General features: G+C 55.2%; 6 protein-coding genes across 6 annotated transcripts; 2 read left to right on the forward strand and 4 right to left on the reverse strand.

The window, feature by feature from the left end:
* Positions 1–2,945: 2,945 nt before the first annotated feature.
* On the reverse strand, positions 2,946–5,498 carry PHYSODRAFT_261828 (hypothetical protein; the record flags this gene model as incomplete). Its single annotated transcript, XM_009535056.1, has 1 exon — positions 2,946–5,498. The coding sequence occupies one exon, from the start codon at positions 5,496–5,498 to the stop codon at positions 2,946–2,948; it is 2,553 nt and encodes an 850-aa protein (XP_009533351.1).
* Positions 5,499–5,718: 220 nt separating this feature from the next.
* On the forward strand, positions 5,719–6,000 carry PHYSODRAFT_405579 (hypothetical protein; the record flags this gene model as incomplete). Its single annotated transcript, XM_009535057.1, has 1 exon — positions 5,719–6,000. A coding segment is annotated over one exon (282 nt), but the record flags the coding sequence as incomplete, so codon positions are not given.
* A 485-nt stretch (positions 6,001–6,485) lies between these two features.
* On the reverse strand, positions 6,486–9,585 carry PHYSODRAFT_317771 (hypothetical protein; the record flags this gene model as incomplete). The annotated part of the gene is made up of 4 exons (XM_009535058.1): positions 6,486–8,950; positions 9,022–9,195; positions 9,268–9,433; positions 9,511–9,585. The coding sequence occupies 4 exons, from the start codon at positions 9,583–9,585 to the stop codon at positions 6,486–6,488; spliced, it is 2,880 nt and encodes a 959-aa protein (XP_009533353.1).
* Positions 9,586–9,956: 371 nt separating this feature from the next.
* PHYSODRAFT_347522 (hypothetical protein) lies at positions 9,957–13,345 on the forward strand (the record flags this gene model as incomplete). Its single annotated transcript, XM_009535059.1, has 3 exons — positions 9,957–10,093; positions 10,332–10,437; positions 10,529–13,345. 3 exons carry the CDS (start codon positions 9,957–9,959, stop codon positions 13,343–13,345), a joined length of 3,060 nt encoding a protein of 1,019 aa, XP_009533354.1.
* Positions 13,346–16,777: 3,432 nt separating this feature from the next.
* Positions 16,778–17,164, reverse strand: PHYSODRAFT_518476 (hypothetical protein; the record flags this gene model as incomplete). The annotated part of the gene is made up of 1 exon (XM_009535060.1): positions 16,778–17,164. A coding segment is annotated over one exon (387 nt), but the record flags the coding sequence as incomplete, so codon positions are not given.
* A 2,120-nt stretch (positions 17,165–19,284) lies between these two features.
* Positions 19,285–20,157, reverse strand: PHYSODRAFT_304435 (hypothetical protein; the record flags this gene model as incomplete). The annotated part of the gene is made up of 1 exon (XM_009535061.1): positions 19,285–20,157. The coding sequence occupies one exon, from the start codon at positions 20,155–20,157 to the stop codon at positions 19,285–19,287; it is 873 nt and encodes a 290-aa protein (XP_009533356.1).
* Between the last annotated feature and the right edge of the window lie 472 nt (positions 20,158–20,629).

Below are 20,629 nucleotides of genomic sequence, written 5' to 3' on the forward strand. Positions count from 1 at the left end.
ACAGCTCTCTCCATGGTTACGCTACGCGCTGACCGGAAAGGTGCTGTCCCTCGCGGGAGGAACTGCAGCACGGACGTGCCAGCGGGGCCCGAGGGCCATGCGACGTCAACTGCTGGTTGTCTACGAGGGACACCGCAAGTTTGGAGGCACATGCATCCCGTGCCGAGGCACTCTGCGCCTGCTAGCGCTGTGAATACGACCACTAAACGCGTCGGCTTCGCGGCCAACATCGCCGAGGGCAGGAGGGTTCCGCGCGGGGTGCCCGCTGCGGGCACAAGTCACTGTGGGCGTGACGATGAGGCGCGCCAGCCTTGCGGCGGCAGCGCCCGAGAATCCGACCTTCGGGTGTTCGGATTCTCTCGAAGCTGATTGGAGAATCAGATGTGATTCTCAGATAAGTGGGGGAAGATGTAACGGGGTACAATCCAGTGTACCCATTACATGAAGAGTGACGGGTGTCACTCTCCCGAGTACATGGTACATGGTACCAGTAGCCCCGCAAGCCAACCATTTGAGTTTGTGTGGGCTTTTGTACAGTTAACTTGTAGTTTGTATTACGACCAAGTTAACCTATACCAAAATACAGTCAGTCTTATAACCTACTCCTTTGTAGCAAACCGTTCCCTTTGAGGCCGGGAACTGGTGAACTGCTGTTCACCTGGATAGTAATATCCGCACGCACTTCCTCTGTGCATTGTGCTGTATGACCCCGTCACAGTTAGCATCTACTAAGCAAGTTGAGAAGACAAATAATCGGTAATCGAACTTTCTTCTTCTTCTTGTTGTAAACAATCACTCGAAAAAAGGGCACTATACACGTCCGACCTCGACCAGAACAATACACGGATTCAAAACAATCACTTTCATTTTCTAAATGAACATGTGCCATTTTTCTGGTACGTTGTTGGAAAGACTGATCAACATTTGACACTGTATCGTATTTATGTTCTCAAACAATACTGAGATCAGACAGAATTTTCTCGAAAAGGATAATTGTTGATCTGCTTCCCTCGGTGGTATCACAAAAAGGGCAGCTGATCGTTTTGAAAATGGCTGTGGTCATTTCGAATCGAGAATTTGATCAGAAGTCGACCAAGTATACGCCAGAAGTATACGCGTCCTTTTTCTACGTGATTTTTTTAATCTAGCATTTGTGCAGAACGACCCGGAAATGGTTTAGATAAACACAAAAAAGCGATACGCTCCGAGTGACCTTTTTTCTCGAGCTGCTATGCGAAGACACCACAACGCTAGTGCATACGGATCTTACCCTCGTGTAGACCGAATGCAGACCTTTCTATCCATACCTGACATAGCTCCTAACATGTTAAAATGTGGTCAAAAACACTGCCTTAAATTTGGTCCCTATATTTATCCTTAAAAAAATCTTGTTGGGGATAAGTTCTTAGTAAATGCAGCAAAAATCTTGTCATTTTCTGGTCCTAAATTTGTGGGCGTCGCAAGATATGCAAGACTGCTGTCATATATGCGTGCTCGGTTCATCACGGGCGCAACGCGATTGATGTTTAGCTCTACTATGAGACAGAAAGTGATATTGCCTTAGTTACTGGCTTCAGTAACTGGGTCACCGACAGAATGACAGACAGTGACACGGGACCACGGATACCGACCTCAGTTACCGGCTTCAGCTACCGAAGTGCGAGTTAACCCGATTTGTAGCAGCATGACCTATCGGCCACTGCTATCTCAGTATAATCTCAATTTTAATCCAGCCAGCTCTTAATTAAGACCTAGGTTTGATTTATATTTATCTCAAGTACAGCTCTTGGAAACGCAGACATCGACATTGAGCGTGATCTTATATATACAACTAAGCTTAATGGTGAACAGGCTTTGCGTCCACCCTCGACTCAGGGGCAACCTACGAATTTTCGCCTGATCGGGAGAGATGAGCTATAAAAAGGAGAAAAGTAGTAATTTTAAACTATAATTTGATTGCTTTCATTTTAATCCTTCGAATGATAGGATAAAGGGAAAATTGCAATTCGGTACCAATTTTGGCTGGGAATTTGCTAATCAGTAACGGGTCTCAAAATATTTGCTAATCGGTAATGTACCATAACTTTGGTACAAAAAATCGATGCGAAGCGATGCTGAGTAGCTCGAATTGATCCAATAACTCTATCAATCACCATTACCATTTTTTGTAGTGTAATGGAGCAAACTTCGAGTCTCAGTATAACCCATACAGGCCATCGACATCGAAACAATAAGCAACACTGGTGGGGCTGCAAGATTCTCTATTCTATCGGCAGCAAGTGGTTGCGAGGAGCATAGCCAAAGCAAACCCGCGAGGGGTGCCCGTGAAGCATGTCCGCATAGTGGCCAGCAGGGCAGCGAACGAATCCGTCGTTGCGGCTTGGAGCTAGTTGCGTAGTGCGGAGTTTGGGCCCCTAGGGTGGAGACCACCTGCGAAGTCGCCTTCACCAGTAAACGGTCACTTGCCGTCGTCAAAATCTTCGTCGAGTGACTCTGGGTTCATGGCTTTGCTGCTAAACTCGAAGAATCGAAAAATCGAGCACGAACTTGTTTCCTCTTGTTTTTCGATATTTGAATTTACGCATAGGTTGAAATCGATTGACAGCTATGCAACTAAGTGATGGATGTGGAACCAGGTGAGTACTGTACATTCAAGGGTTCGTTACTTTGGAGGATCGCCATCGACATCAATGTCGACGAAGGCGAAGAATGCCTAACGGAAGAAGTGGTGGCACCAACGATCCGAAGCCCGAAAGCATCGCGAGCGAAGCTAAGCGTATGAAAGGATGTCGGCTACTAGGAGAGGTTGAAGTGAGATCAATGTAATTAACTGCGAAATGAAACGAAGGAGTTAAATCCTATTGGTTTGAGAACGCGTTCGATACTGCTGACCATTCGCACACCTAGTAGTCGAATGCAGGGTATTTCATGTAGAATGCACCTCATTAGTCGTGACGACTACGCTTCTTCTCTCCAACATCCCCACTCGACTTGTCGAAACGATCCACCAGGCGACGCAGTTCCTTCCTGTAGAGCACCAAGTTGCTTTGTTGCTTCAAGAACCAGTCGCGAGTCTTCGTGATCGTCACAAAAGCAACCCCGTCTGTCTCGTGACCTTCCGCCTCGAAAGAGCATTTCGTTTGCTTCTTCGCCCAATCGGCCGCGTACTGCTTCGCCTCTTCGAGATCGTTAAACCTTTTCTTCGCGCCTTTAATCTCCATGGAGACCTCAAGGCCTCGCAGAAACGACTGAATCTCATCGTTGTCAGGAAATTCCGCTTCACGCATTTCCCACGAAAATGGCTTCTCCAACGCTTCAACTTGGTCTCGGAGCCACTGGATCCGCTTTGGAGCGACAAACGCCACTATCCCAGCTTTCTCATCGTTTGCATCGGCGCTGTTGACGTACTGGGAGAGGTACTGAATGGAAGGCCCAAGCAGACTGGGGTCTGCATTCTTGAGCCTATCCGCAACAGCGTCAAACAGCGTCTTGTCGGCACAGTCGATAGCCACCTTCCAGAGCACCCCAATGTAGCTCAACACGAACAGATCTTCATCCTTGGTTGACGTTGTCTGTTGCATCGCCTTGTCAATCAGAGCCTGCCGAGCCGCACCATGGTCGAGCCCGTCAATCACGCGCAGAATCATTTCCAGCGCCGACAAGCCGCCTTTGCCGCCCTTGTCGTCGCTCTCACCCAGTGCCTTACAAACTGCTTCACCGACTTCATCCCAGTTGTACGCGCGCAGGATCTTGGTAATCGAAGGAACGAAAGCTTCATTCCCTTCCAGACCGCCAAGCGCACCACAGTAGTCATTGAAGAATAAATTCACAGCGTCGATATCGCCGGCGTCAACGAGAAGGTCACACACCACCTCGCGCAAGTCCATCGACCATGTCGTAACTCTTCCTTCCCAATATTCCCTGTCCCTGTTTTCAGCCTCTAGTCTGACATTGGCGGTGTCGAATAATTTACGAAGTGCTGCTCCGTCCACCGGTCTCTGGGCGCGCAGTGCCTCCGCAGCGGCAAGCATTGGCAAAAACCTCAACGCCTTCTTCGCATCATCCGCCACTCGCCAGGCAACGATCGCGTATCTCGAATACGTCGTGATTTTAGTCGAGCCTGCGTTGCCGGTGTACCCGCCCTCCTTGGTTAGAATTCCATACTTCCACCAGAGATCCTCAAGTGTTTCGTTGCCAGGGTTGAGCAGATTGAGCTTTTGCTTTGAGTTTTTGACTCGCCCCTGATCTTCCCCCGCCATCGAGTACCAAGTCATCGACTCGCGGTGGGCGTCTTTCCTGCAGCGGCCGCCATCGTCGTAGTACCTGACATCATGCGCCAACCGAGCAATAAAGAAGCGAAGTTTCTTGTCAGGAGCGACGAGAGCGTTGGCCTCTTCGAGCGCGTGGAATCTCGCGCGATCGATGCCTTCCAATGCGCCGGAACCGAGATTCTGGATACTTTTCGTGGTGTATTTATGAACCAGCAACAGCGCAAATGAACCATCCGCATCCTCGTCGACGACGTATTTTATCGTGCCGTCGTCCGGCAGCTTCCGTGTGGCTGTGTAACCTTTTGTCGTCGTCTTCTTGTCCAGATTTTTGTCATCATTCTCCCCCTTCTTAGCATCTTCGGGCTTGGCTGCATCCCCCTCCACCTCGCTCGTCTTGGTCTCACTGCTCATACTAGAGATCGCATGTGCCAAATCTTCGCTCAACTGCTTATCCTCCGTCCTCTTCAAGTGCCTCATCGTAGCGGGCAGACAGATCGAGTACACGAGAGCGAGTCGGAACCCTTTCGTCACTTCCTCCAGAGCATGCTCCGCGTCTGCATAGTGCACAGCGTAGTGCGTTGCGAACGCTGCACTACCGTCGGCTTTGCCGAAATCGTGTCGATACGTCAGCTCCCCATCTCGATACACGGCCAGGTCACCGCCTTCGTGCGCACTGGGCGGCTGCACCACCAAGGTCGCGATCATCCCGTCCTCCTTCTCCTTGTCCTGGTGCTTCACGAAGTGGCCTCCTTCCCCATACACCAGCAACTTGTACAAGACGCACTCCAACGGGACATCAGTGTAGCCCAGGCGGTCCGCGATCACCTTCTGCAGCTTGTTCATGCCGACTTGCCACAACGGGTTCTTGAACCGGACCAAGTTCGCGTCCAGCTGCCAGCTCTTGCGGACGTTCTCGTCCATCTTGGTGTCGAGGTTGTGGCCGAAGGGGGACTTCTTACACAGAGCGATCAGCTTTTCAGCTTGGTCGGCGACTAACGGCGTGTGAATGGTGCCCACAGTGCCCACAAACAGCCCGGATACAGCGGGTAAAGTATCTGCGAGTCCGCCGAACGAGTACTCGCCTGCGTGTTCATCTGCACGGGCAAGGACCTTGCTCACTTGAGCACAACCAACGCCTTTGGGTTTCAGCACATCTGCAAACTCGCCTTCACCAGTAAACGGCCACTTGCCGTCGTCAAAGTCTTCTTCAAGTGACTCCGTTTCCATTGCTGAGGGTTTGCTGCTAAGCTCGAAGAATTGAAAATGAACAAACACTACTATAACTCGCGGAAAAGTAGTCGAGCAGATTTCTATCAATCAATCCGTTTGCAGCAGTATTTCTTATAAACAGTCGCGAAAGAGGTCGATTGACAGTTTCTACTTGAATGATGCAAATTTCTGGGCTTTAGATTGAAAATGGTGAGGCTACTCTGTGCAATCGTTGGTGTTCCCCATCGACACCGAAGTGATCGACACGATAGGCGGCTTGAAGGAGACAATTAGGCAGAAGAAGAAGGAGATTACAACTTCGCAAAGACGCATCAAGCTTTTCCTGGCGATGAAGAACAACTCGTGGCTGCCAAATGACGATCCAGCTGTGCTGAAACTGGCAAGGGGGGAGATCGACGAAGAAATCGGCCGGACAGTCAAAGGAGAACCAGACAACAACATGATCAACGAAAGTGCACCGAAACCGGCAAATCAAATTCACGTATTGGTTCGACTTCCTGCTAGACACGAAAAAAGAATGAGAGAAGAAGTAGAGGACGAGGAAGAGGAGAAGCAGTGGTGGATACCACGCCGATCCGCAATAGCTCAACGGAGCATATCGACAAATGCGCACATGGGGTGTCAAGGATGTTGAGAAGGTGGAGCAGTACGTCGATACAGAATGCTGGGTTCTTCGATGCTCATGCTCGAGTACCTGGCACATTTGGTGGAACCTAGCTACTATGAAAAGCTCATCGAGATCGCAAAATTACTGAAGGACGATCATCTTGAAGGTGTTGTGCGTAAAGCGCATTCATACGCATCTATGCGGCAACAACAATATTTACGCTTAGGGTCGTCATTCATGGATGACCTCGAGTTGTAAGTCGTCAGCTACGTAAAGTTTGAAAAGTTGTGAATACATTTCTCCATTTTTCAAGGCGCTTGATTCATTTGCAGACAACGCTATACAACAGAAACATTCTCCACACTGCAGAAGTCCACTCACATCTCCTTGGCCATGAACTCCTCGTAGCTGAGACCGAACAACCGCTGCACGTCGCGCTGGATGTCGCTCTTGGACACCTTCCAGCCCGTCGCGAAGAGCTTCTCGTACATGTCCACGAGCACCTCGCCGATGATGTCGCGCGAGTGGCGCCACTTGTAGATGAGCTGGTCCAGCACGCGCGCGTCCGAGTGCTGGCTCGTGAACGCCGTGCCCAGGATCTCGATGCGCATGCGCGTCAGCTCCTCGATGATCGACGGGTTGTTGCAGTACCACCAGCAGCCGTACAGGTGCAGGTTGCGGAACTTGTTGGCCGTCACCGTCACCTCGTGCTGGTTCACGCGCGACAGGAACGTGGCCAGGAACTTGACCTTGGGGAAGTTGCGGCACAGCTTGATCAGGATGTCCACGTCGCAGGGCTTCACGCCGTCGCCGGCCACGCCCAGGCGGGCGTTGATCGGCCGCACGCTGTCGAACTTGAGCGCGATCGGCAGCTTCTTCTCCTCGGCCAAAGGCAGCAGCACCTGCAGCAGCAGCTCCGCGCCGTTCGGCAGCTCGCCAGCGCTAGTCGCAAGCGCGTTCTCGTCCGGGTACTCGAACGAAATGGGCACGCTCGACATGAAGTACTCGGGCTGCATGATGTCGATCCACTTCTCCAGCAGCGCGCGCACGCCCGCCAGAGTGTGCGGCAGCTTGAACACGTCCAGCGTGGGGCCGATGGACGCCCAGTCGCCCAGCAGGATCTGGTCCACGCGCAGCGCCGAGCGGAAGTACTTGCGCGACCACGCGGGCGGCGGCGTGTTGGAGGCCGGGTCGCCCAGCCAGTGGCGAGCCTCCTCGGGCTCGAACGGGATGTTGGTCATCACGGCGTACTTGAGGCCCGACAGGCGGAACACCGTGTCCACGTACTCCTCGGCGTCCTGCTGCTTGAACCACTCCTGGATGGCGCGCAGGTCGCGCTTGGCCACGAGGTGGTCGAGACCCAGCAAGTGCAGCGTCGTCAGCACGCCGCGGCACGCCTCCGACACGGGAGACCGGTCCACGAACAGGTGCTGCCAGATGAGCCCGGCCTGCTGCTCCTTCGAGTACGTGTTGAACTCCTCCACCTGCATGGGCGCCGTCTGCAGGAACTCGGCCACCAGGTAGTGATACGTCAGCAGCTCGTTCACGCCCCACAGCATGAGCTTGCCGTGGCTCGGGGGGAACAGGTGCGTGTGCACGTCGATGATTTGCACGCTGGCCACGGCCTCGCGCACGAACGTCGCCACCTCCTCCTTGGTGGCCAGGTACTCGCTGGTCTGGTGGTTGCGCAGCACGTCCTCGAGAGTCTCGAGCGCGGTCTGCTTGCCCGACACGAGGCGCTGGTACAGTGCGGCCACGTCGGCGGCGAACGAGGCGTAGGCGTCGTTGGTGAGGTCGAAGCCCTTGACGGAGCTGAGCACGCTGGCGACGGCCACGCCGACGCCGCTGGAGACCTCGGACGAGGACTCCGCACGATCGGACTTGGGGAAGTCGTAGCTGCTGCTCTTGCTGGCTTCAAGCACCTGCTGGCTCGCGCGCCACAGCAGGCGAGACACTCGGCCATTCTCGCCGTCGTCAAACTCGTACTTGCCCGTCGAGAGGTTGGCCGTCAGATCGGTGTCGTAGTTCCAGGTCTTCTCGGTGAGCGAGAAGATCGGTGCGCAGTTCTGGATGGGGTCCATCTGGCCGACGAAGACGGTGGGGGCGTCACGCTTCGAGTCGGCCTGCCACGGCGTGAGGAAGCGCAGTGCGGCAGCAGTCGCGAAGGCCATGAACTTGCTCGGGTAGTAGTTCTTGTCGTTGGCGATGTTGATGTTCACCGAGTTGAGCAGGCGCACGTAGACCCGCAGCAGCGCGTTCTGGGAGACCCAGAAGTTGTCGAGGCCGAAGTGCGGGTGCTTCATGCGCACGAGCCACTCGGCGTAGAACTTGCGCGCTTCGGCCTCAGCTACGTCGCCAGCGACCAGAGCTGGCAGGATGTCCTGCTCGAACAGCGCGTCCAGGTACTCGCCGATGATGGGGAAGTTGATGAACTGGTTGGCCGTACGCTGACGCGAAAGCGCGAGCAGGTACACCATGGCCGAGTTGACCGCGTTGCCCAGAGAGAACTTGAGCAGGTAGTCCTTGGCGATCTCCGACTTGTCCGTGCGCACGAGGACGCCAGGGATTTTGCGCAGACTGTCGGCGTCCAGAGCGCCGCGCAGGTCCTCGATGGCGATGGCCTTGGCCGGCAGCGGCTCCGTGAGAGGCACCAGCGAGTCGCCAGCGCGGTGGTTCGTGATGCGGTCCACCATGGTATTGTGGAAGTGCACCTTGGCATCCAAGTAGGCTCGGAATGCGGCGGCGTCTGCTGCCTTGACCCAGTCCAGCTCTAGCACGAGCTTCTTGATGTGGTCGCCGTTGTTGGGGAAGTTGTCCGTGTTGATAATGGACAGCTCGTTGTCTGTAGCCAGAAAGAGGCATCAGTCAGACCTTGCACAATGAAACTCGTTATTTCATGCAGTAGACAGGTACCTGGGATGGCCTGGAAGGCGTGCTGCAAGAACTCCGCCAGGTCCTTGATCACCTGAGTGTTCGACTGCAGTCCCGCCTCCGTGACGCCGAAGCCAACGTACTTGAGCTGCGGCAGCTTGGCCGGGAGCTCCAGGAACGCCGCGCGGCCCTCGGGGACGCCCAGAGATCCCACCGCTGCTCGTCAAAGAACACAACAGTCTCAGTCATAGCCTCACAATTGCATTGGTCGCAGCATTTTCACTCTACCTTCCAGCTCAATGACAGACGTGTCCACGCGTCCCTCCGCGTCGATGGTGTCCACCTCGTACTTGCCCTTCGCAGCCGCACATGCAGTGGCAAAGCTCGTGCCGCGCGTCTGCGCCACCACAACGCCCGAGTCAAGCGCGCGGAACACTGGAACCAGCACGGCGCGCTGAAGTACACCACAAACAAAGTATCAGCGTCAAGATTCTGGGAACTAGGGTGCTTATTGCATATCGCTCCGTGTACCATGAAGCGGCCGCTGCCGATGCAGACGGCGCGTGTGTTGCTGGCGAAGGTCGGGCCCTGGAGCGGCGTGAACATGATGGAGCTGCTGGTCTGTCTTGCTGCGGATGCGATCTACGGCGACGATTCAAAAGTGAGGACGTGGGGACGCCACGTACGCTTACCGGAGCCCCTGCAAACATGTTATCTGCGACGTGTGACGAGTGTCGAAGCCTCTGGCTGAAGTTTGAAGCAGATGATCGCCTCGGGAGCAGGTGTGAACGTGTTGGGATGGTGTGTTTCGTATCCTTTGGTTTCGGCGCTTCTACAGGCGAAAGACCGAGCGGATCGCACACGCGGAGTGAGAGACCCCCTGCGCTCTGTGGTTGCACTGTACTTCAGTACAACGAGAGCATCCTGGGAAGTGCAGGCCCGTGTTAACTCGGTCGGATCGCCGGTGCCAGCAACCGATGGCGGCACGCCCAACTTCCATCACTCATCAGCAGCTAAGGTTGAAGCCCCACCCTGCAGCCGGCACTCTACGCACGGGCGCAAGCAATCGTCACTCGCCTGCGGCTCAGGAGCATCTCCATTTAACACCGCCCAAGTACGTCAGCGCTGTGCGCTGTTTTACCTCATATTGCTCATGTTTGATGCAAATAGTTATCAGAGGTATCCGATAAATCAAATACAAATACTTTGAATGAATCCATCTTGACAACAACCGATTAAGAAGGTCATTGAATATAACAGTAATCTATACGACGCATAAGAAACGGTGCGTCGCGATCCTTGCTCGTGGTTGAAGCTCGCCGTCATTGCTCGTTTTGCGCCGCAGACCTCAGAGCCCCCAAGAAGACCGAGACGCACACGATGTTCCAGCCGCTGCGAGGCCAGGCCACTTTCTCGGACAGCACGGACGCCATCTGCATCGGCAGCGGCCGCTTCCTGGTGCGTCTCCAGCTCTCGAGCGCTCACTCTTACTCCCTCTCCTCTACTGTTCATGCACTAATCTGTCCTTCCTTCCTTTGCCTCTCCCCAGCGCTGCGTGCTCGTGCCGACTCTGCGCGCGGCCGGCAGCTCCGTCGTCATGGCCCAGACGCGAGGGACGAGCTTCGCGTCGGCCTGCGCCAAGGCCGAGGGCTCGTACGAGGTGGACACCATCCAGAAGGACGGCAGCGTGCAGACGGAGGTCGTCCAGGTGGACGCCGTGGGGTCCCTGGGCGACGCCGAGGGCCGCAAGGCCTTCATGCAGCTGCCGGCCAAGCTGCCCAAGCTCAAGTTCATCGGCTTCGGTGTGACGGAGAGCGGCATCGTCAAGGGCGGCCCCGCCATCGTGGACCTGACGGAGCTGCTGTTCTACAGCTTCCAGGCGCGGCCCGACGCCGTCCTCTCGGTCGTCAACACGGACAACCTGCCCAAGAACGGAGACGCCATCAAGAAGCTGGTGCTGGAGACCCAGTGGCCGGGCCAGCCCGGCGACCTGGCCCCGTTCCACGCCTACGTGGAGACCAAGGTGCACTTCCACAACACCATGGTGGACCGCCTCACGTCGCACCGAGCGGGCGACGCGCTGGTGCCGCTGACGGAGCCGTGGCCAACCAAGACGCTGATCATTGAAGACCTCCACGGAGTGCTGGATGCCAAGGTGCTGAGCGCGCTGCCCGGCGTGCACATCCGCACGACTGCGGGCCAGCTGGAGCAGGATCACCTGCTCAAGCTCAGCATCGCCAACGCTGTGCACACCGCCATGGTCTATCTGTTGGCACTGACGCGCGTCAAGACGACGAGCGAGGTGTTGAAGATCCCGGAGATCCGGCAGTTCCTCGACCTGCTGTACGCCAAGGATATCGCTCCGTCGCTGGTGGCGCGCGGAGTCAGCAAGGAGGAGGCACAGCACACGTATGACGAGTGGATGGCTCGCGTGGAGCACGAGCACTTCGGCCTGGACAACTTCTGGGTCGGCCAGAATGCTATGCTCAAGTTTGGCGTCAGGCTCTTCAGCAGTGTCGAGGCCAACGTGAAGAGCGACGCAATGTACCGTCCTAGTGTGTTCATGGCGTTCGCTACGGCCGTCAGTCTGCGCTACTTGACGCCGACGCAAGCGGACTCCAGGAAGGAGGACGGTAGTGGGCCCAGCGTTTTCGTGGGTGCGATGGACTCGATTCAAGACCGCACGCCCATTTACTCTGCGACCGAGAAGACGTGGATCTATGCGAACGGATTGAGCGCTAACATCTCGACGGGCAAGTACGAGTTCCTGGACGGCGAGCACGGCAAAACTGCCAAGCTCCTGTGGCAAACCTGCGAAAACGTTTTCGGTGCCAGCAAGAGCAGCAGCTACGACTTCCCCAAGTCCGATCGTGCGGAGTCCTCGTCCGAGGTCTCCAGCGGCGTCGGCGTGGCCGTCGCCAGCGTGCTCAGCTCCGTCAAGGGCTTCGACCTCACCAACAACGCCTACGCCTCGTTCGCCGCCGACGTGGCCGCACTGTACCAGCGCCTCGTGTCGGGCAAGCAGACCGCGCTCGAGACTCTCGAGGACGTGCTGCGCAACCACCAGACCAGCGAGTACCTGGCCACCAAGGAGGAGGTGGCGACGTTCGTGCGCGAGGCCGTGGCCAGCGTGCAGATCATCGACGTGCACACGCACCTGTTCCCCCCGAGCCACGGCAAGCTCATGCTGTGGGGCGTGAACGAGCTGCTGACGTATCACTACCTGGTGGCCGAGTTCCTGCAGACGGCGCCCATGCAGGTGGAGGAGTTCAACACGTACTCGAAGGAGCAGCAGGCCGGGCTCATCTGGCAGCACCTGTTCGTGGACCGGTCTCCCGTGTCGGAGGCGTGCCGCGGCGTGCTGACGACGCTGCACTTGCTGGGTCTCGACCACCTCGTGGCCAAGCGCGACCTGCGCGCCATCCAGGAGTGGTTCAAGCAGCAGGACGCCGAGGAGTACGTGGACACGGTGTTCCGCCTGTCGGGCCTCAAGTACGCCGTGATGACCAACATCCCGTTCGAGCCCGAGGAGGCTCGCCACTGGCTGGGCGACCCGGCCTCCAACACGCCGCCGCCCGCGTGGTCGCGCAAGTACTTCCGCTCGGCGCTGCGCGTGGACCAGATCCTGCTGGGCGACTGGGCGTCCATCGGCCCCACGCTGGACGTGTTCAAGCTGCCGCACACTCTGGCGGGCGTGCGCGCGCTGCTGGAGAAGTGGATCGACATCATGCAGCCCGAGTACTTCATGTCGAGCGTGCCCATTTCGTTCGAGTACCCGGACGAGAACGCGCTTGCGACTAGCGCTGGCGAGCTGCCGAACGGCGCGGAGCTGCTGCTGCAGGTGCTGCTGCCTTTGGCCGAGGAGAAGAAGCTGCCGATCGCGCTCAAGTTCGACAGCGTGCGGCCGATCAACGCCCGCCTGGGCGTGGCCGGCGACGGCGTGAAGCCCTGCGACGTGGACATCCTGATCAAGCTGTGCCGCAACTTCCCCAAGGTCAAGTTCCTGGCCACGTTCCTGTCGCGCGTGAACCAGCACGAGGTGACGGTGACGGCCAACAAGTTCCGCAACCTGCACCTGTACGGCTGCTGGTGGTACTGCAACAACCCGTCGATCATCGAGGAGCTGACGCGCATGCGCATCGAGATCCTGGGCACGGCGTTCACGAGCCAGCACTCGGACGCGCGCGTGCTGGACCAGCTCATCTACAAGTGGCGCCACTCGCGCGACATCATCGGCGAGGTGCTCGTGGACATGTACGAGAAGCTCTTCGCGACGGGCTGGAAGGTGTCCAAGAGCGACATCCAGCGCGACGTGCAGCGGTTGTTCGGCCTCAGCTACGAGGAGTTCATGGCCAAGGAGATGTGAGTGGACTTCTGCAGTGTGGAGAATGTTTCTGTTGTATAGCATTGTCTGCAAGTAGCTGCCTGAACCTAGTGTTTCAAAGAAAAATGGAGAAATGTATTCACAATTTCAAGCAGTGTCGAGATGTACGACCATTCTCTTCATTCTGGATATGAGGTCAGTCCATTCATGACTCGCAAGCCCTTTGCTGCCTGTGTTCTTGCTTAGTCGCTCTCAAATACTACCTCTGAGCGGAAAATAACGCACCTAGCCAATCAGATTGCATCCTGTTCAGAACGATACCCTTGTAAATCCGATCGTTTGAATTGCGAATCTCCGCCCATTTTTCTGGACCGCACAACTTCCTCTAGTGCTCATTCGAAGATCTACTGCCTCCCGCTCAAGACGCAGCCTCCTGTTCAAGACGCACTCTCCTGCCCACGAAGCAAGCAACCGATGAAGAACGGCAAGCCGTTTGGGAAACGCTGCTCCTTCGCAGCACCAGAGGTGTGCTGAGCCCTGGGGACATTGTCCAGACTGCAGCACACTTTCACTTAAGCCGTTTCGTCGTCGCGCGCATTTGGGAGAGAGGAATTAGTTCGATGGGCGACCGCGTCGCTGATGTTGTCAAGTCAAGAAAGAGTGCGCGTGGCAGAAAGAAGCTAGACCGAGCAGTCCTCTGCGAGCATGTGTCAGCCGTGCCCGTCAACGAGCGTGAGAACCACCGCAAGATCCAACAGGCGTCGAATACAAGTTCCTACCTTGTCCAACAGTTGATCAAGGAGGGCTACATGAGGCGGGCCCTGAGGCACACACGGCCCCTGCTTACGGCATCGCATAGGGTGGCGCGCCTGAAGTTCGCCGTGAACCACGTGAAGCTAAACGGAGACGGGCAGTACTATTTCGACCCAATGTTCGACGTAGTCCACATTGACGAGAGGTGGTTCTACGTCAAAAAGATCGGCCAGCGTGTGTACGTGCTGACGGGCAAGGACGGCACACCCCTGGAAGAAGCTCCCGTACAGTACGTTCAAAACAAGGGTCACATCAAGAAGGTGATGTTCCTGTGCGCCGTGGCGCGGCCACGCGGCGGCTGGGACGGCAAGATAGAGCTTTGGCCTGTCGTGGAAACCTACATTACACAACGCTGGAGTGTCAACCGCCCCGCAGGTGTCGAGGAGATAAAACCAGTCTCTATGAACCGTACCTTGGCGCGCCGCATGCTCGTGACCGACGTCATTCCTGCCATCAAGGCAAAGTGGTCTCAAGATCAGAAGGCCACTCTCATTCGCATTCAACAAGACAACACGAGGCCACATGTGCTTGAGGAGGACGCTGAAGTGCTCGCTGCTGGACGCGCCGACGGATGGAATATCCGACTCAAGAACCAACCTGCCCAAAGCCCAGATCTCAATTGCCTGGATCTCGGCTACTTCTTCAGCATACAGTCTCTCCAGTCTCACACCAGCCCACGGACCACGGAGGATCTCATCAAGGAAGTTGAGCTCGCGTTTGCAGAGACTACGGCAGAGACTCTCAACAAGACATTCTTAACGCTGCAACTTGTCGTGAAGGAGATCATGACCAACGAAGGGCGCAACAACTACCGGCTCACGCACATGCACAAGGACAAGCTGATCAATGCTGGCCAACTCCCCACCACTCTGATGTGTGATGCCGAGATCCTCTTCAGCGCTCACTCAGCAATCGCAATGCTCTAGCAATCGCAATGCTCACAGAGGTACTACCTCTGTGCTGAAAATTCTAACCGGACGAGGTTGGGCAGCACGAAGCTGCTCTGCGTAGATCTGCTCTACAGAGAGCATTGCGATTGCTGAGTGAGCGCTGAAGAGGATCTCGGCATCACACATCAGAGTGGTGGGGAGTTGGCCAGCATTGATCAGCTTGTCCTTGTGCATGTGCGTGAGCCGGTAGTTGTTGCGCCCTTCGTTGGTCATGATCTCCTTCACGACAAGTTGCAGCGTTAAGAATGTCTTGTTGAGAGTCTCTGCCGTAGTCTCTGCAAACGCGAGCTCAACTTCCTTGATGAGATCCTCCGTGGTCCGTGGGCTGGTGTGAGACTGGAGAGACTGTATGCTGAAGAAGTAGCCGAGATCCAGGCAATTGAGATCTGGGCTTTGGGCAGGTTGGTTCTTGAGTCGGATATTCCATCCGTCGGCGCGTCCAGCAGCGAGCACTTCAGCGTCCTCCTCAAGCACATGTGGCCTCGTGTTGTCTTGTTGAATGCGAATGAGAGTGGCCTTCTGATCTTGAGACCACTTTGCCTTGATGGCAGGAATGACGTCGGTCACGAGCATGCGGCGCGCCAAGGTACGGTTCATAGAGACTGGTTTTATCTCCTCGACACCTGCGGGGCGGTTGACACTCCAGCGTTGTGTAATGTAGGTTTCCACGACAGGCCAAAGCTCTATCTTGCCGTCCCAGCCGCCGCGTGGCCGCGCCACGGCGCACAGGAACATCACCTTCTTGATGTGACCCTTGTTTTGAACGTACTGTACGGGAGCTTCTTCCAGGGGTGTGCCGTCCTTGCCCGTCAGCACGTACACACGCTGGCCGATCTTTTTGACGTAGAACCACCTCTCGTCAATGTGGACTACGTCGAACATTGGGTCGAAATAGTACTGCCCGTCTCCGTTTAGCTTCACGTGGTTCACGGCGAACTTCAGGCGCGCCACCCTATGCGATGCCGTAAGCAGGGGCCGTGTGTGCCTCAGGGCCCGCCTCATGTAGCCCTCCTTGATCAACTGTTGGACAAGGTAGGAACTTGTATTCGACGCCTGTTGGATCTTGCGGTGGTTCTCACGCTCGTTGACGGGCACGGCTGACACATGCTCGCAGAGGACTGCTCGGTCTAGCTTCTTTCTGCCACGCGCACTCTTTCTTGACTTGACAACATCAGCGACGCGGTCGCCCATCGAACTAATTCCTCTCTCCCAAATGCGCGCGACGACGAAACGGCTTAAGTGAAAGTGTGCTGCAGTCTGGACAATGTCCCCAGGGCTCAGCACACCTCTGGTGCTGCGAAGGAGCAGCGTTTCCCAAACGGCTTGCCGTTCTTCATCGGTTGCTTGCTTCGTGGGCAGGAGAGTGCGTCTTGAACAGGAGGCTGCGTCTTGAGCGGGAGGCAGTAGATCTTCGAATGAGCACTAGAGGAAGTTGTGCGGTCCAGAAAAATGGGCGGAGATTCGCAATTCAAACGATCGGATTTACAAGGGTATCGTTCTGAACAGGATGCAATCTGATTGGCTAGGTGCGTTATTTTCCGCTCAGAGGTAGTAGTAGTATACGTCGCGGACGTGGGTCCCACAACCAGTCGGGGAACATGATCTGCTCTCGCGTCTGGTATTCATCCAAGCTGGGGACTGGCGCTGAGAATGCCGCCAGGTTGGAGTAAAACCTGGCGGTTCCGTTGTAGCACGAGCCGGTGTTGATGTACTAGCTTCCAACCGTGACGATGGTGGCACCGGAGTCAGATTCACGACATAATTCACTTGGAAAAGTTGCAAGCGTCAAGGAGTTGTCGTCACTACCCAGAGAAACTCGGAAGTGAGTCCCCTCGAGAATGCTGGGGTGGCACTTGTTGTCGGATCTGTACGCGACTGTATACATGTGAGCGCCGCAATTCGTCCCCTCGGCGTATTTCTCCATGAGCAAGTAAGACGCGCCACCGAACTTCGACTCCGCGAAAGCTGTAGAATCGGTGATACAGTTGCCATTGTAGTAAAACCAGTTGTCGGACCAATCATTGCATCCTTGGATATCCCTCGCAGTAGCCTCGCAGGTCGAGTCGGGGAACGCGATAACCTGCAACGGAAGGTTCTTATGCAGATCAGGTCTAGGATTTGAACATGCTGATTATGAGACCGAATCGAAAGACCTGAACCAAACAACCACAGCAGTGGAACACGCTACGACAATTCTTCTCCATGCTCCGTTCATGTATCTGTCCTACTATGCATTGGCCAGGTTTGTTGCAGTTAAAGGTGTTCCATGTGAGTGGCTACTCCGAATGAGCAAACGTTGTGCAGTGGCAATCCCCGATGTCTCACTATCGCTGCTAGCTACTTCTAACTGTAAGTTAGTCCATGTATTATAATACCTGCGTCCTTAGTTGCAATGTTATGCTGCTCTTCCGAGATTCTAGTCACAGCAAAACGCATTGGCGGTAACTTCACATACTGGACATTCTCTACGTTGGTATGGTGTACTAGAATCTAAAAAAAACATCGTGGGAAACAACACGAAGTCTACAGTACAGGGCACCGATATGTGTAAACCCAGTAACTAGGATATCCAATTGCTTTACTAAGGCGTAGTAAAGTACGACCTCGTCCCCGAAGTGCACAACGCTGCTGAAGAAGCTGTCAAAGACGCATACGTTTGCATAACTTCGGAGCAATACATAGTGATCGAACTTCGAACTTCGAAGCAATTATATTCGTGTCGATATGAAAACTACGTAGTATGCAGACTTTACTATCCTTCTACTTGGATCAGGGTGCGGCGAAACTTGATCTTTACTACAATGTCGCTCTCTTTGCCCTCGCTCATTATAAACAGCTCGAACGTCTGTGTGAGCTACGGCGAGCTGCGCCTTGCCCACCAACGCGTCGCTGTCCGTATCCTCGCCGCAGAGTTTGTACACATGTCGAGCAGCACTAAGCGTGGAGCGGGCTTGAGTCTGCCGTCGTCGTCATTCTGATGCTGGTGCGGACGTGGGAGTGCAGGCCTCCATCTTGACTTGGTTTCCTCACTCTTCTCGTTTGTAGTCACTGTAGACAACGTCGTAGCGCATGGCGGGACTGGACTCGAGCTTCAAGCGAAGCAGCTGGACCCCCATGTCTCCGTCCGAGGTGCTCGTGGGTGACGAAGCAGTAGGCCACCACGGTCGGCCGTCGGAAGGGGACGCAGACCTAGAGCGCAGCACTCGCCGATGAAGTCGCTCGTGCAGCGAAACTCTGTTGGACGCCATTTTCCTCCTGCGTCTGCCCACTGGCTCGGGTGGCACCAACAGCCTCGAGATGGGCTCCGCTGCGCGCAGGAACTTTTGATCACAGGGTGCGTGGTCAGTCGGGCGCGATGCACGGTGGGCGTTCCTCCTTGAAATGCATCCGCCGTCTCGTGTCCAACGGCGACTTCTCCGGTGACGAGCCCGCGCGCTTTCCGTAGGTGCGCCGCCGGCTGCTATTGCTGCTGCTGCACCTGCATCTCCCAGCTCACGCTGTGGTTGCCGGTAGGTGGAGAGGGGGCTCACTCCATGACGTGCTGGACAGTTAGGGCTGGAAAGCTCGACATCACCGAGGAGCTGGCAGTCGAGGATGCTTGCCGGTGCCGTGGCAGCCACTGCGCTGAGGCTCGGCAACTTTCGTAGTGTCGGCTCTTGCGATCAAAACATGGCGAATGTGAGCCAATCACGAGATCATGAAAAAGTACCCTCTGATCAAATCCAAGACCTGTTCTGCATAAGACCCATTTAAAAATTTTCCCAACGGAACTTCCGAACACGATCGTTCATAAATCGCAATGGCAGTCATTAGTCCAAACGACGCCATGCCCTTCAAACCACCAACGGTGAACCGCTTGGCACAGCCGTGGATGTATCCATTAGGGTAGTCGCGTTGAGGTAGACACATCCCCGAGCGTTTCCGTATTGTGAATTCTGGCCAATATTGCCGATTCGGGTCGGTTTACGGGTTGAAATCGCTGAATACAAATTTCAAGTCTTTTGGAATCGACCGAGACGGCCTGAGCGACTTCTTATTTCGTACTTTATTGCGTACATAGTAAACTCAAGTCAAATCAAAATCTCGGGCGGTTTGCTGTCGGTCGATTCAATCAATCGACTTCGGAAAGTTCGACTAGAACGCGCAATACTGCTCTCAACCAGTTCACAGTTCGCGTCAGCATATGTCGTGATGATAGCCGACCCGTCCGACATTAACTTAGCTCGATGCATCCTCTGGATTAGTGTGACAGGCATTGTCCATGATGTAAACTGTAGCCGAATTTGCTCTACCACCAGCACAATAGTCTCTCAGGTACTCCTCCACCACCGCATACGGTGTCTCGTCACCGAAAACAGCAGCCGCGAGTTCATTGTAGTCACTGGTACAGCTCGACACGGAGTAGTGCGAGTTGCCGTCCGGTCGACAGCCACCGATCCACGGGTCCCGCTCAGCGGTCAGCTTCACAGGTGCTTGAGAACACGAGCTGTCTTTATACACAGCCACCGCACTCATTGGTGGCGTTGGTCCATTGTACAAGTACCTAGTGGCGTTGTTTGAGCACGCTCTGTCGTAGTAGTCGCCGAAAGGCACCTCCGCTTCGCTCTCCACGCGTCCACAGACTGGGTCGCTATATTGTGCGATGGTCAGTGACCGCCCGAGCGTGATCTTGGTGCTCGCGGCGCCATCACGACTGGTGTGGCACTTCTCGTCGACAAGGTACGCGGTGGCATTGATCACCCCGTCACCGTCTCCGCAGTATCTGGTGCTCGGATCGTACTCCTCCACGACAAGGTAAGGGTGGCTCCCAAAAGCTTCTCTGATCGACCCGCTCGTGTCCCATCCCGAGTCGTAATTCGTGCAGTTTGTTGCCACGTCAACGCCATTATTGCCATTTCTCCCGCATGCCTGGGCATCGTTGAAACTGCACTCGAGCTCCCTCGTTATGACAACGCTGCTGGCGGGTTGCGAGCCCGACTCGTATACACTGACAACAGTTTGCAGGCCTCTATCGCTGACGCTACCCCATCCATTCGCGACGACGCCCCAATTAGCGAGCACGAAGACGCCAATGGACCACGCACGCTTCATCTTGCAATATGACGAATCCGACCTTTCGGGCGATCAAAAGATCGTGATGTAGGATACCAGTAGCAGTTTTACTGTGCATGTAATACATGTACATACATGCACAAGCTCATCTGTTCTACTCTACGCATTACGCTCGGACAACTCAACGTTGAAGTGAAAGCTGAGTGCTTCTATAATAATACTCGCTCTGAGCAAGGCTGGAAGCAAGAGCAATGTACTTCGATCCAGCAGCCAAAAAGAAGCATTGTTACGATTATGGCTACGAATGACTACACTAAGCATTAAATATGGAGTAAAGCGTTGTAGGTCAAGCAATCCGTACTTGCGCTAACCGGGGTTCAACATGTCAATCTCCTCAGGTCATCTTACATCGTGGGGGGGGGTATTTGATTGACAGATTCCGATATTCCGAAGTATCCACGGTTCGATTCCTATTCATTTCCGATTCTTTGTGTTGGGGCAACCGTTTGGA

The sequence above is a fragment of the Phytophthora sojae genome (assembly GCF_000149755.1).
Source record: "Phytophthora sojae unplaced genomic scaffold PHYSOscaffold_8, whole genome shotgun sequence".
NCBI lineage: Eukaryota > Oomycota > Peronosporomycetes > Peronosporales > Peronosporaceae > Phytophthora > Phytophthora sojae.